This window comes from Mastacembelus armatus, chromosome 22 (assembly GCF_900324485.2).
Source record: "Mastacembelus armatus chromosome 22, fMasArm1.2, whole genome shotgun sequence".
In the NCBI taxonomy this organism is placed as follows: Eukaryota; Metazoa; Chordata; class Actinopteri; order Synbranchiformes; family Mastacembelidae; genus Mastacembelus; species Mastacembelus armatus.
Genome location: NC_046654.1, coordinates 14,362,524 through 14,377,725, shown reverse-complemented (window position 1 = coordinate 14,377,725; position 15,202 = coordinate 14,362,524). Strand labels below are relative to the sequence as shown.

General features: G+C 38.9%; 1 protein-coding gene across 1 annotated transcript; it reads left to right on the top strand.

Moving 5' to 3' along the window:
• Positions 1–936: 936 nt before the first annotated feature.
• On the top strand, positions 937–15,165 carry lck (LCK proto-oncogene, Src family tyrosine kinase). Its single transcript, XM_026299902.1, has 13 exons — positions 937–1,155; positions 2,934–3,047; positions 3,660–3,720; positions 5,101–5,191; positions 6,310–6,408; positions 6,553–6,656; positions 7,404–7,553; positions 7,650–7,802; positions 9,423–9,602; positions 11,720–11,796; positions 13,808–13,961; positions 14,128–14,259; positions 14,395–15,165. The coding sequence occupies exons 2-13, from the start codon at positions 2,940–2,942 to the stop codon at positions 14,589–14,591; spliced, it is 1,506 nt and encodes a 501-aa protein (XP_026155687.1). The 5' UTR covers positions 937–1,155; positions 2,934–2,939; the 3' UTR covers positions 14,592–15,165.
• The last annotated feature ends 37 nt before the right edge of the window (positions 15,166–15,202 follow it).

Below are 15,202 nucleotides of genomic sequence, written 5' to 3'. Positions count from 1 at the left end.
TCTTCTAAGCACATATGTCTGTGCACTTCCTGTAAAATTTGGACTGACTTCCTGCCAGTGCATGCTCTGTAGCAGCAGCCGTTCACCACAAGAGAAAAGATGTGGTCCTCACCTAAAGTTGTCTGAGAGGTAGAAAACGCTCTGCCACAGACTTACAGGGAGTTGGCATTCTGAGAGACGAGTTATTCTTTGTCTCCGCTCAGGCTTTAATGTGACCATGGCATTGCCCCCGCTCAGCAAAAAGCTTTGCTTAAAGTTACAATTTATAAGAGGGTAATCATTAATTCATTTATTCATGTCTGAAAGTAAAATATGTCTGAAAGTAAAATAATTTTTTTAATATTAGATCTGTGTGAAACCAAGGTGGTAGTCTATTTTGAAATAGCTTGCTAGCCACAAACAAGGTGACACAAACCATGTGGATTACTAATTTTTCAGCTTGAAACCACTACTCAGGAAATACAACTCAACCAAATGACCAAAATTGTATTGTGTGTGTAGCATTAAATGTAATAAATTAAATGTAGTACATTATAATTAATTATTATACTGCTTAGCTCAGTTTTTGTACTATTTGAACTTGTCCTACCAAATATGCCCTTTGGCTTGATATTTATTTTCAATAAACCCACACTGGCCCCACAGGCCCCACACTACTCACTTTAAAGGTTAGGGACTCACACAAAACAAAAACACACAAACATAACCCCACCACTGTCTTCCACTCTACCAAAGCCTCGTTTCTCAACTGTACTGGAACATTCACATCTTGGCTCCCACTTTGGGAAAGGTGCTGTCCTGACCCCTTTACCATGGAGCCCATAACGTTCCTCTTTGCTCACACACAGCTGCATGGTAAGCACCTGCAGAGCAACCCTCAACCAACGACAGGAAACTCACTGGGTCGTGCTCCTCCACTCCTCCAGAGTGTATGTGTGTGTGTGCAGACACCACAGCAGCAGTCCTAGCGCTGAGTTAGTTATAATAAGAGAAGCGTGTGATGACATCTTTACACTCGGCTTCCAGTGGTGAACAACTCACTTACTGCTAAACACGCTTTTTATAAAACCCAAGAATTGAATATAAACATCTCTATGGCGGCACCTGTGATCTAATATTATCAGACACTTGAAGAAATACTTCAGTTTTCAAGAGGTGAGCGTCCAAACCTTCTTTCTTTCAGAATTACAAATGTTTAGAATATAGCAATAACTGTGACAAAGACAGATAAGCAAACATAACCAGTTTTTCATCATTTTATATATATATATTTTATATATACACGCACAAATGATATGTGCTACACAAATCAGGATTGTGTTGATCTTCTGACTTTTGTGAGAAACTGACTTCATTTTGTATACTGCCATATAGAGAAGATTTATGTTCCCACGCATGTTTTTTTCCCATTTCCATTTCACACTTTAAAATAAAAGCTTTTATTAACGCATATTCAGATGCGAGTTATTTCATCGTCACTGCTGATAAAAATCAGTATCACAAAGAAGACGGAACCACATAAGAACAATGTTATGCTTTCTCATTGTAAATGAATACGCCCTGTACCTTTTTTTAAAATCATTGACAGGTTTACGTTTCAAATAAAATATAAATGTCAATACATAACTGTGACATTGATAACAGAGATAATGTGGGTAATTGCAATTAAACGTGTGGTATGAATGCATATATAATGTTGAAAGTCAGTGTGTAATTGGTCATAGTGCTAAAACCAAATTGGTACAGAAAAATGTTTCGTCTACGTGTGGATACTTTCTGTTTATTGTGTTCTAAATGTCTTTTTATAGACAGTTACATCCACAAGCTTCTGTGGCAATGTCAATAAATCAGGCCAAAAATCCCAGGTCATTCTTACAGACCTAACTTGCCATCAAGCTAAATACCCATAATACTTTGCAAACAATAACAATCAACAGTATTTGTTTGGAAAGGCCATCAGCTGCAGATCACAAAAAACAGAGGGTAGCCCCTCAGTGGAAAATGCTGACTTTGTTTGTATGACTCTCTGAGTGCTGGCCAGTAGGCGTAGGAGTACTGATAAATCAAAAAAAAAAGACCTCCATACCCTGGTGAACTTCTTGTGATTCGTTCTTTGGGGGCTCAGTAGAGTGGTGGTAGCTATTGCGAGGTCAAGGCCTCTTTAGATTTTTCTCATGGCTCTGAGCCTTTGGGACAGATTGCTGTGGTGATTAGCCCACTGACCCTGTTCCATGAATGGTCCAATGGGAGCCAAGTGAGCTTGAGAAAGCCAGTTCGTACACTGTGTCAGACTAAAGCACAATACAGACCACATGCAGGCGTTGGATTATACAAGATTAGCAGTTGTACAGATTTATGAGGCTTAATATTCAAGTCTGAATTTGTAGAGACTTGTGATTTGCAGTGCTGTTAGTTGTTTGTCACAGTTCTGACAAACAGTGTTTATGTGATTAGACTATTATGTGCATATGTATACAGTGTCAGTTCAATCCTTTCAGTGTGTTGGGTGTAGGTTTAGAGCCTGAGTCACCACTGAGCCTCCATTTTGAGGTGAGGTCTTCATTCACTTCCGATTAACGTAGTTAAATAAAAAACAGTTTGTGTCTTCTATTACTGTCCTTTTCTTACAAGCATAACCATAAGAGGGCTCTTTTTAGAGCTTAGATTTTTTGGGGGGGGTATTTGATGTTCATAATTTAAAATGCAGTGTATGGTCACAGGAAAGTGTCTCGGATTGTAAAACATACTGTAAATTTATTTCCAGGAAAGTGTCTCGGATTGTAAAACATACTGTAAATTTATTTCCAGACACCACTATCTAGAGTTTTATTGGAAAACTTTCAGTATTCAAAAAATTATTAATTAGTAAGTTAAGAATATTTTGGCATATATACATTGTCTTTAGAAAAATAACATGAACCTTTAAATTGCAGAAAAAAATGGGATGTAACTGCAGTTCGGATTATTCGGATAGCGACTGGATTGAAAACTTGGATGAAATTTGTGAACACTGTAACTGTCCCATACCTCCCCAATCAAGCAACCCAGTAAGTGTTTCATTTAACATATGTGCAGTACATATTTTGTATTTGTGCACGCATGTACATGTGGCAGTATGTGTATGTGTGTCATTGTGGTGTATGAGTCTGTGTGTAATGTGACATAAATGAGTTTTTGCTGCTTCTGTGGTAAAATGTGAGTGACCACTTGAATGGCAGCCTACACGTAGGTTGACTGCAGGACAAATGAGAAGCTGCCAAGGTTACAAGGACTCCCACAGTCCATTTCATGTAGTGTAACTTATGCAACACCTATTAAGATTTTATAAAATATAATCTGCTATGGTGCATTTCAGCCCATAAAAATTTAGAATTTACATAAGTGCAAGGGAAGTTGTCTTTTGTGTGTGTACTTAAATGAGCGTAATTATTTCCTCAGTGTTGTTTGTTTCCCCTGTGCGTGTTAGACGACCCATTAGATTAGAAATTAAGGAGAAAACCACCTGCATGCACCAGTTTATTCAGATATGATGAGAATCTGCAGAAAAACCCAGAAATGTACAGAGTTTACTGTGAATGTGAGATGTGATGGCGCCTTTTTCTGCCGCACGGGTCTTCTGCTATTCCTGGGAAAGCCTAATCATGTTTTCTTCTTGCCAGTACACAGATCAGCTGATTCCTTACCCATCTCAGCATTCACCCCCTACATCACCATTACCAGGTAATAAGATACAATCTGGTTTTCTCTGTGCGTTTTATTATTTTTCACTAATATCACCTTTTATTCATTTCACCCAAAAATGATGTGTTTCAGAGGGGGAAAACATTAACGTGGAATAGAAGCATAACAGAGGAGGGAATAGACTTTCTATATAATCTAGTAAATTTATATGTAGGGACTAAACGATAATAAATGAAATAAGTAAATATGAAGCGAAAGAAGCCTGGTGTAAAAGTGTAACTAAAAGTTAGTGAATAAAACAATGAGTCCTGTTGTATTGTATTGTAAAATGTATTTATTTATTTGCTTCAGCCACAATTATTGTGTTGCATCTTTCCCATCACTTAATTCCTTAATTTTTCTAATTACTGATTAAATCATTCATATTTAATTATTTATATATTTTATATTTTGCTCACATAGTTTTTTCAATATTCTTCATATGTTTAAATTTTCTTGCAAATATACTGACACATTGATATACATAACGACAAGGTTGTGTCTTTTGATTCTTTGCTATGTGATACCCTATTGGCCATTCCTTGGACTGAGCGTGACTATATGTCTATATGTTGACTAGTGTATGGTCACAGGAAAGTGTCTCGGATTGACTTCTCACTGCATATGACTATATGTTTGCGGCCCGTTCTTTAGGTTGCTCTGGGGTCCAATCTATTACCCACATAATGTTAAGATGTGTGGCTGATAACATTGGCTATTTTTCTGGGCAAAAAGAAAACAGAAAGTAGTAAATTGAACTTTTGTTTTAGCTAAAGTGATTCTGTTTCACTAATTCTATCATTTAATTATGGATTCAGGTCCGCTTCTAAATAACAAGAAAACCTATTAGTGGAATCAGTTGTTTGTGGGCTTCACGGCCCCCCGCGTCCTATATCGTCTTCCTGCCTTGAAGTAAAAATACTAATCATTGTAAACTAGAAATCTGTCCATTATGTTGCTGGATTATAATAGGAGACAAAACATGGCTTATCCAGTAAACACAAAGCCAATTCACAATTCAAAACAATTCAATTCAAAAAATCTGCCAAAAAACAAATAATTCTTCCAAATCGACTGGGAATATAGGACAGATTAGAGAAAATTGGCTTTGGAGAATTATTTACTTATTGGGTTGAGATTCTGTAAACCTACTGTTCAGCAACATTTTCAATAAGAGGCATTCATCACAAATTTCACACTGTAGCCAAAAAAAGGGAAAGATATCCATCATTACCATTAAGCCTGTAACAGTAACAATTTGTCAAGAATAACATTATCTACAGATTTCAAACACCCAGAACATAAATCTGTAATCTATTTCAACAATCACATTTGTGGTTAAAATGTCCCTAACCTGGTAAGACTTTATTCCTCTTGCAGACAACCTTGTGGTGGCCATATACAGCTATGAACCCAAACATGATGGTGACCTGGGCTTTGAGAAGGGAGACAAACTCAAGATCATCAACAAGTAAGCTCCTAGCAAACATTTAATATAGACAGAACTATAATAATAATAGGTTTCCTCATCCATGGTTGGTCACTACCAACTCTCATAGCTCCTGGCACTTTATTTACTTATGTCCAACCACTCTGTACATAGCAAGACAACCACTGAGCATCCTCATCAACTGCGTTAATGATCATTTACAAATCAGAGTGGCCTATCCAAGGTGCAATGTCTCCGGTTAGTTTTCAGTCAGTCCTGCTTGCTCTCACCCCATGTTTCTGTATTTCCTCTGCTCTTAACGAATAAATAAAGACAGAAATGTCATTTAAAAAAAAAAAGGTTTACCACGTCACTACCTTGTGGGTTTGCAAGAGGAAACTCATACTTCTGTAACAACAAGTGATGCATATGAATAAAATTGAAAATGAAGGCAAATGTCAAGCTGACATAAAATATTTAAATAACAAGCAATTGGTATAAAGAACATAATAGAGCAAATATATACATATATATGGAGTTTTAACCAACACGAGAGCCATAGCTACCCATGAGGACACTGAGGTCATGGCTACATTTACATTTCTGAAAATTTTATGACATAAAGAGGAGTTTACATTCTATAATTACAGACAGATTATGTATTTAATTTTTAAAATCTAATTACAATTGTACTTTTTGAAACAAAAATTAAGTAAAAGAAGTAAAAGAATTACAAGATGATGGAATTTCCAAAAAAAGGAAATAAAACTCAACATTTGAATAAATAAATAGTAATTTAAATGCATCTTAGCTGCATGGGGTTCTGTGAGGGGAATATGGACCTGCATAGGAAAATATGATAATTAATTTACATTTTAAACATTTGATATGCACCAGTGGTTTCACAAGCTACTGTGGTGATTAAAAGTCTTTATGCTGTCTCCACAGTGTCTTCTGTTGAAATGCATGAAAAGTAATTTCCTAAATATGAGAGGGTGTGATTTCATGTAATGATCATTAACTCTGCAAAGAACCCTTTTTGCCTGCGGGGGCTAAATGAAACTGCTTTCTAATGGTGTGCTCATTCATCCCAGAAAGTCTAGACTGCTCTGAGGCAGAAACTCTCTCATGGTTTTATTGTTGTCTCTTTCGATTTCCAGAGATGATCCAGAGTGGTATTTGGCAGAGTCTCTCATCACAGGCCAGCAGGGCTACATCCCACACAACTTTGTTGCTATGACCACAGTGGAGACTGAACCGTACGTCATACAGGAAACATAACAATACTGCTCTGAGCACCATGCCACTGAACCCCAGTATCATCTCATTTCATGTCACCCTGAGGGAAGGGAAGTGGTTAGCTCAATGTGTGAAGCATAGCATACTGTGTGTTTTTGCTGCAGGTGGTTCTTTAAGAACATTTCTAGAAACGACGCCATGAGACTCCTCCTCGCTCCCGGGAATACGCAGGGCTCCTTTCTGATTCGAGAGAGTGAGACAACCCCAGGTGAACTGATCTTTCTGTCATCGTTGCATCCACTTAGATTCTGTCTACACAAAATCAAAGTTTCTATTTCACTAGGTGGTTTCTCAGCAGTTATCTGAACATCCTCCTCCTGTCCTGTTTAGTTTCTTTAACATGCATGCATTTCGCACATCACCATAACTGAAACACATCGGTATAATTAGATCACAAGTGAGATAATTTTTAAAATGACTGTTTTTCCAAGATCTCTGAGTCTTGTTATTATTAGCAGTGTTTCCAAAATACTCATTTCCCAAGAAACCACTTTCCTGTTTCCCAACTCATTCCATCTCTTTGATTTCACTTTTGCTTTCCTGCTAAAAACAAAAATATTGGAAAACATTTTTACTTGTACATTTACATAATCCCACTGGTTGTCCTTATCAGTGTGTGCAAACTGGACAAAATGTAAATAAACATATGCAATAAATAAATAAATAAATAAAATAAGGGGCTCAAATGATAGCTCAAAGCTAACTGGCTCCATGTCTACAATACACCTCCTGCTCTGGAGTGCCAAATTTGTCCCCAGTATAAGATAATGAATAATATTAGCAGTGACTAAATTCATTAACTTTTTCATATTTTACTCACAATATTTTTTTCAACCTTAGAGTGAATGGTGACTGATACCATTGCCTGAGTGGAGGACTGTAGTGTCAGACTGGTTTAGACACTTTTGGTGAAATCTGCTTCTTCACAACAGATTATGTATCCTCTTTGTTCCAGGGTCATATTCCTTATCAGTCAGGGACTTGGATCCAAACACTGGTGAAGGAGTCAAGCACTACAGGATCCGCAACATGGACAACGGTGGCTTCTACATCACGGCCAAGATATCCTTTAACTCGCTCAAGGAGCTTGTGCAGCATCACTCGCGTACGTACAGTCACCGAAGGGTCTAATCAGATTACTGTTTACCGTGGGGTCTTCATCTGAGTCATTTCACGCCTGTCTCCTCTCGCTGTCATTCAGGTGATGCAGATGGGCTGTGCACCAAGCTGGTGAAGCCGTGTCAGTCGAGGGCACCACAGAAGCCCTGGTGGCAGGATGAGTGGGAGATTCCCCGTGAGTCCCTGAAGCTGGAGCGCAGACTTGGAGCTGGACAGTTTGGAGAAGTCTGGATGGGTGAGTGAGAGAGAAGATGAAAGATAAAATAAAATAAAAACTGGGAGGATAATTACATGAGTAAAATAATTCAGGAATATTGTTGTTTTATTTGCACATCAAAGTTTTGCATATGTACAAAGCCCAGTTGCTTGGTCAGATGCTGTTCTCTGTATGCCACAAAGCCTTTAGCCAGAGGTTTGCATTGCATGCAGAACGGTTTCCTTAATAAAGTCTTAATTGTAGGCTGCTTTGAATCGGCTAACGGCAAAATGACGTGAGGTTTTATTGTTACACAATTTCACTCAAACTACATGAATCTACTTCTCCAGTGAGCTCAGGAACTGGATAAATTGTCTCTTAACAATACTTGCATGAATGTCCATTGTGATTGTGAAGTATTAAGTTAAACAAGAAGGCAAAATGTTCTGCTCACAAGGGTATCAGTTGAAATAATCCGTGCCACAACCCCGTTATTATTCAGCTGGATGGAGTATCTACCCTCTATTTTCCATTCTCCTTCGCCAGCAAAGCTCAACATCCCAAACAAACTACTGTATTAGAGCTAAACATTGCCAACCATTGGGCTCACCCACATTTCACAGCCACTTTTGTATTTACAGTATCTTCTTGCATGTAGTCAGGGCTCTATGTTTGTTCTGTGTTCTCATCCAAACATTGGATCAAAGACATAGAGTATATGAATAATGGGAGTGACTGCCATTGGCTATGAAATGTTTATTCAACTTAGTTAACATGAAAATAAGTGATAGCCATCATCCATAATATGAAGATTTCCATTGTCGATAAAAGCGAGAGAGGAATGCTTTGAATAGTCAGTACAAATTGTTCCCATCATCGCTATGCTTCATGCACGGTGAGCTACTTGGCGTGTTAAATAATGGATATAAAACTGCTTGGCTGTGGGTGTAATTGACATGTTATATGGGTGTGTTAGTGTATGAGAACTGGGATAATACACTGTTTACTGAGGCTCATATAGAATTGTAGCACATTTTGTTTAATCACAACTCATGACGTAATGCTGTGTTTTATAACCCCCATAAACAGGTGAAAACTGTCTGGCTTTACATTTGCATTAAACACAGTGTGGTAATTCATTCAAAAGGACTGCCAGCTCTACAGAGAGATGGTTGTACAGACATTTGTGTTAAGGACAGGACATGTTTGTCACACTACCATGATGTTGACATTTTTGTTACTCAAACTACGTGAATATTGGAACAGCTGCTGGATGGATTGCCATTCAAGTTCGTAGGGGTATTTATGGTCCCCAGAGGATGACTCCCAATGCTTTTGGGTGTTCTCTAACTTTCTCTATAGCACCGCTAGCATCTCGAAATTTTGACTCAGCCTGTGAAATGTTTCATCTTCTATTGGATGGACTGACAGATTTTGATACAGACATTCATGATTGGCTTTGGCGATTTCCCTGAATTTTTTAGGGACCAACACGAGGTTTACATTTGTAGAAATGTCTTGACAACTTTCAAATCAAATGCTATGCCAATTGGTTCAAAGCTTTTTTTGATCCCTTAAGAAAATTTAAATTTCTACATTTAGTCTCATTTTAATCAGTGCCCTTCAGAGACCCACTGATGGTTCATTGTGTTTTTTCAGGTGTTTACAATAATGACAGGAAGGTGGCAATTAAAAATCTGAAAATGGGCACGATGTCAGTGGAAGCATTCCTGGCAGAGGCCAACATGATGAAGAACTTGCAACATCCTCGCCTCGTCCGCCTCTTTGCTGTGGTTACCCAGGAGCCGATCTATATTGTCACAGAGTACATGGAAAATGGTAGGTCAAAATACTCTATGTGTCATTAGCTTTTTTACAAACGATGCCAACAATCAAAGCCAGATGTCACTGACATTGTCAAAGATAACATTAGTCCCAGGGTATTTCCATTCAGTGAATGCTCATTTGATGAGGAATACTCATCTGCAATCATACCATCTCCTTTCAGTTCAGTTCAGGCATTAGAAATATGTCTAAGCTTGTCTGAAATGAGCATTTCCTAATCTCCTGTCCTTACTCTGAACACCAGAGACAGTGAGCTCTATGCCTGGAGCACAGACAAAAGACAGTGTATGCTATAGTCAGCACTGTGATACAAACGTTCAGGATCAAACACGTCGATCCGTTATCGGACTCTGAGTGAGACTACATGCTGGAACAACAGACTGAGCGGTCTTTGGTGTTTCACCCTGTTTATGAGTCATAGGGTTTTCACCTGTATTTATCGCTCCGATGACTCTGTTAGCTGAATGTCTTTTAATCACACAACACCAGCTGCCTTCTTATCTAGTTGTTTATGATACAATACAGTACAAAATGCACATTACTGAAACTACATAAACCATCCCCTGTGATTGCACATGAATGCAGCCGTGTGAGCAAACCTAAATAAGGGCGCTGTGTTAAATCATGAGCTTTGACTCTCAAAGCATGCTGCTCTGCTGAAGTGGCCTGGCCTCTGATAGGCTATTTTGAGCTTCACCTCATGACTCTCCTGTATTCACTGTTCTGCGCTAAAATGTTTCGAAGCAAACATGAACTTTAAGTTCTTTTCAGACAGGTTACTGCTGTTTACACACCAAGGGGAAGTCTGAGATGAGGGGATGCTGGAATAGGAGAGGGTGATTCACCGTGTTATTGTTCACAGAGACCCATGATGAGAACTGGACACTTTCCAGAGTCTGCATTACACACATACGCAAACACATATACACAAATATTGGCATGCTGAACGGTTTTGTGGTAAACAGATTCTGACAATGGCAGTGTGAGCAGCATCTTGCCTCTGGATCTTCCTATTTTCCCCTCTCTTCTTACATAACAGACAGGTGAACTTAACTGAGAATCGCAAAACATAAAATGAACCGGGGTCATGTAACAGCTGTAAGCAACTTTCTATATTAAAAGCTTCTAAACACAGTAAATATTTACTATGTGTAAATGTCATGTGATTCAGGTGATGCAGGATCTGTTTTCCTTTAACCTCAAGAGCCTCTGCAATTCTTTCTCACTGGGAGGAAGAATAACGAAATGCACAGAGAGATGCTGTCACAAGAGCAACAACAGCCCTAGTGCTGTGGTGAATGGCAAGCCTTTGTATGGTCTTGTATGAGCGGCCTGTAAACCATCAACAGTGGCTGTCTCTTTGTCTGGGATCCACATGTGGACAGGACACAATTGTTGCCTCTGTTGTTAAGAGAAAGAACCGTTCAGAGTTTCTGACTTTTTAAAATGTCTTTTTTTTATTACTGGTTACACCAAAGATGGAAAATAACAGGCGTGTCATCCTTTTGTGACCCTGACAAAGAACGTTCCTCTGACTTCAAAAACAGTCTTCCGGACTTAAGCAGAGGAGCAAATGCCTCCTCCTTCCTGGCACAGTCATTCCTTTTATTTCCTTTGGTTTGACTTGGTTGTCTGGCATGCAGAGGTATTGTTCTGTGCTAATCAAACACAACACAAAATCAACTGTCAGGAGCTACGCATCAGTTTGACTAATGATTCTTGTACTTCCTCACAGCGTTATGTTCCTTGATAAGAGCTGCTATTCTGGTCCAACCCTATTTGTGTCTTTGGAAAACTGTGGATTTTGAGGAACAGATGTCATTAGTCTTTTTGGCAAAGCATGTTCCATTTAACTTTTTCAATGAACATTACCTTTTCTTGTTTTGTTTTTCTTAATTGCCTGTGCAGAGCAGCTTCAGTAAATAAACTGTGCATGAATCTGTGCTTTTTCAGGTTGTAAAAGTGGTGATGACCTAGTTTATTTGCAGAAATAGGATGTATTGTATATTTAAATTGTTCTACTTTTTTAGTATTATTAAATAAATTAACAACAAAAAAACATGAACCAATGTTTTTCAGAGGAGATCTAACATTAATCTGATTTCTTACAGGTAGCCTAGTGGATTACCTCAAAACAACGGAAGGAAGCTGTTTGCCCATGAACACTCTGATAGACATGGCAGCTCAGGCAAGATATCTCTTTTTCCTTAGTCCTCTTAGTTCTACACACCTTTCACTGAACTTAGTAGATTTTCTTTCATTTTTTATTTCACAGTCTGTTCTCCCAGCATGGCCCTTATAGACAGGAAACTGGCCACTGTTGTAATCAGACTTACATTCAGCACTAATCCTGTAATAACTACAGAGCTGGGTGTGTGTGGAAGTGTGTGTGCAGTATTATGAATTAACACTGCTGGTATACGGAGAGCCTCGACATTTCTGTGTGGAGTTTGCATTTTCTTCCTGTGGGTTCTCTCCCAGTACTCTTCCTCCCACAGCCCTTCACCCCCACGCCCCTGAAGGATAAGCAGTAGATAATGGAAGGATGAATGGGATAAAGGTCAATTGTCAAAGTCAGGGCAGGGAGACGAAACCTGAAACCCGATGTATGATTCAGATTTTCAAATGAATTTCTCTGAACTTGTCTTTCATCACCACACGGTGCTGTGACACAGCTCTGCCAGCGTGATAACATTTATTTAGTATCATGCCTTTAAACACAAATAGTGCGTATGTACAATTTAAATACTGACAGATGATTCATTAAGTCAACCGAGCTGCATGTTTGAAAGCATGGTTTGAGACAGACTGCTAGTAATAGCATTGAATATCTGTACAGTAAATAGGAAGCTACAGACTGTAGGCATCCTGTTAGTCTAATAGTTTGATTCAACTTTGTAAAAAATCTTACACAAATTAACAAATGAGGTCGTAGTGGTGCTCGTAGGTGGATTTATAGTGCTACCGTAATTTTTAGCATACAGATGAAACACTAGTATCAATCGAAACATCCCTAACAAACCAAAGTGGAATATTTCAAAAAAAGTCAAACTGCATCTTCGAGCTTTACCGGATATATTCATTAAGAGCGTCAAATTATTCCCACATCTACTTCTCGAAACATTGCGTGTCAGTAAAGAAATTTCAGTGACTTCTGTGTAATGTGGGTGTGGGAATGGAAACTGCAACCACAGGAAAGCATACTAAAGTTTCAAAGAATAAGAAAAAAAAAAAATCTTCATTTGGAGTAGGCAAGTTCTCCAACGCCTTAGAGCTTGGCGCAGAGAGGTAGAGTTTATACAGAGCTTTGTGGTAAACATACTTTAGAGAAAGATACTTTCAAGGCAGTTGTCACTGGCACTGAGTATTCGTGGTAAAATCAAGCTCAGAGCAAGAAACTCTAACCATCATGTGATGGCCCATAAAAATTGAAGTGATGAATGGCCTTTTTTTGCTGTTAAAAGTACTGGAGACTTAAGTCACATCCTTATGCGTATGGTCAAAATGTATGTACATTTAGGCATTAGAATAAAAAGGAACACAGACTTAAGTGGTGTTAAGGTGCCTGAGTAGGAAGAAAAGATTATGTTAGAAGTTAGTTAGAGAGACAGAAAAACGTGCATGTCAGCTTTATGACAAGATCCCCAAAGCCAATCACACCTATGTGAGAGATTCCTATGTCTGAAGTACACACCACCGACCCAACCAAGCCTGAGAGCAGACACACAGACACAAATGATGCAGGCGCTTATTGACTGTAGGTGGTGAGTTCTACAGAACTCATTAGCATTTCTAGATACTTCACAGAAACTTTTCCTCTTACGTTAGGTGTGATGTCCTTCTGAGACCATCCTGCATAGAAATGACTAATATTTGATTGAATCAGAAACACCGTAACTGGAATATCTGGCCAGTAAGCAGTAAGGTAAAAGCAGGATGGCAGGTTTTAGTATCAGAAACTAGAGCAAACATTCAGCAGAAAACACTGTGTACCTGGGTGGAGAACATGGGTGGAGTACACGGTAAAAGGGTATAAGGAACTGACCTGGGGAAGTGGCAAGTTCCCTGGTTTGGGAATCTTTCTGTCCATCTGTCCAACACACACAAATATTACACAATACTAAAACACACACAGGTCGCTCAGGCCTTAGCACACACACACGCTGAAAGCTGGTCTAATAATGTGCTGTCCCCTGCAGGTGGCCGATGGCATGGCCTTTATCGAGCAGAAAAATTACATCCATCGAGACCTGCGAGCTGCCAATATTCTGGTATCACATGAACTCATCTGTAAGATTGCTGACTTTGGACTTGCAAGACTGATCGAGGACAATGAATACACAGCTAGAGAAGGTAACAAGGTCTTGCAGATAATAAGAGTATTGTTTTAGTTTTAGCCTTTTTTTTGCTAAAGTGCAATCACAGTGGTAGATTTCTGATGTAATCACATTAATTTGAATGAAATACAAAAATCTGCAAATCTGTGCAGTAGAAATAAAGTTTCCTCCTTTGCTCATAGGTGCAAAGTTCCCAATTAAATGGACCGCCCCAGAGGCCATTAACTACGGCACTTTCTCCATAAAATCAGATGTGTGGTCATTTGGGATCCTCCTCACAGAAATAGTGACATATGGACGCATACCTTACCCTGGTAAATAGCCATTCAGTTCTTCAAATCCACCAAAACATGACTTTAATATCACAACATTACTAGCCTAGACTGCTTTGTAAATGCTAAAAAACATCAGCGCCTTGTCCACTCTGCTACATTTTACTCGTTGTGCAGGTATGTCCAACCCAGAGGTAATCCAGAACCTGGAGCGGGGATACAGAATGCCGAAGCCAGAACATTGTCCCGATGGACTTTATAACGTAATGGGCGTGTGCTGGAGGGAAAGCCCAGACGACAGGCCGACCTTTGAGTACCTGAGGAGTGTTCTGGAGGATTTCAACACTGCCACAGAGAGCCAGTATCAGGAGTAACCCTGATGGAGTAGAAAGACATAGAGACATGCAATAAATTTACTCAAACTAACATACTAACAGCACAGCATTTGGATGTGAATGCTTGTTTTTGTTTTGTTCATTGAAGAGTACATGCCTTACATTGACAGGGTACAACCTGAGACTTTCCAAATAAGAGTACTTTGTTTCTGCATCAAACTTATTCTGAAGCGGCCACTTAACACATGACAGTCACATGAGGACTGTGAACCGAAAAGTCTTGTGACAGCTTCACCGCTGAGGAGCCAGGAACAGAGAGGAGAGCGATCACTGTGTTGCTTCTACAAGCTGGAGACTGTCTGGTGTAGTTAAATAAGTAGCTGCTCTCCTGGTGCTCATTGTTAAGATGTAAATACTGTCATATTGCTTCATCTGTGTTTTACTTTTGCAGTTTAATAATGTTTTCAATTTGTTCTATTTACTGTAAAATGCTTTACATGGGTGTTTGTTGTTACTGTAAATTCACAGGAACTGACACCACATAAACTGAACCACCATCAGCGAGGTGTATTTTTGGTGTTGCTCCGTTCCATACTAAAATTCTCAGCAGTTTATTTGTGCATCTAAGTGAACTCATTCAATTAAATCAG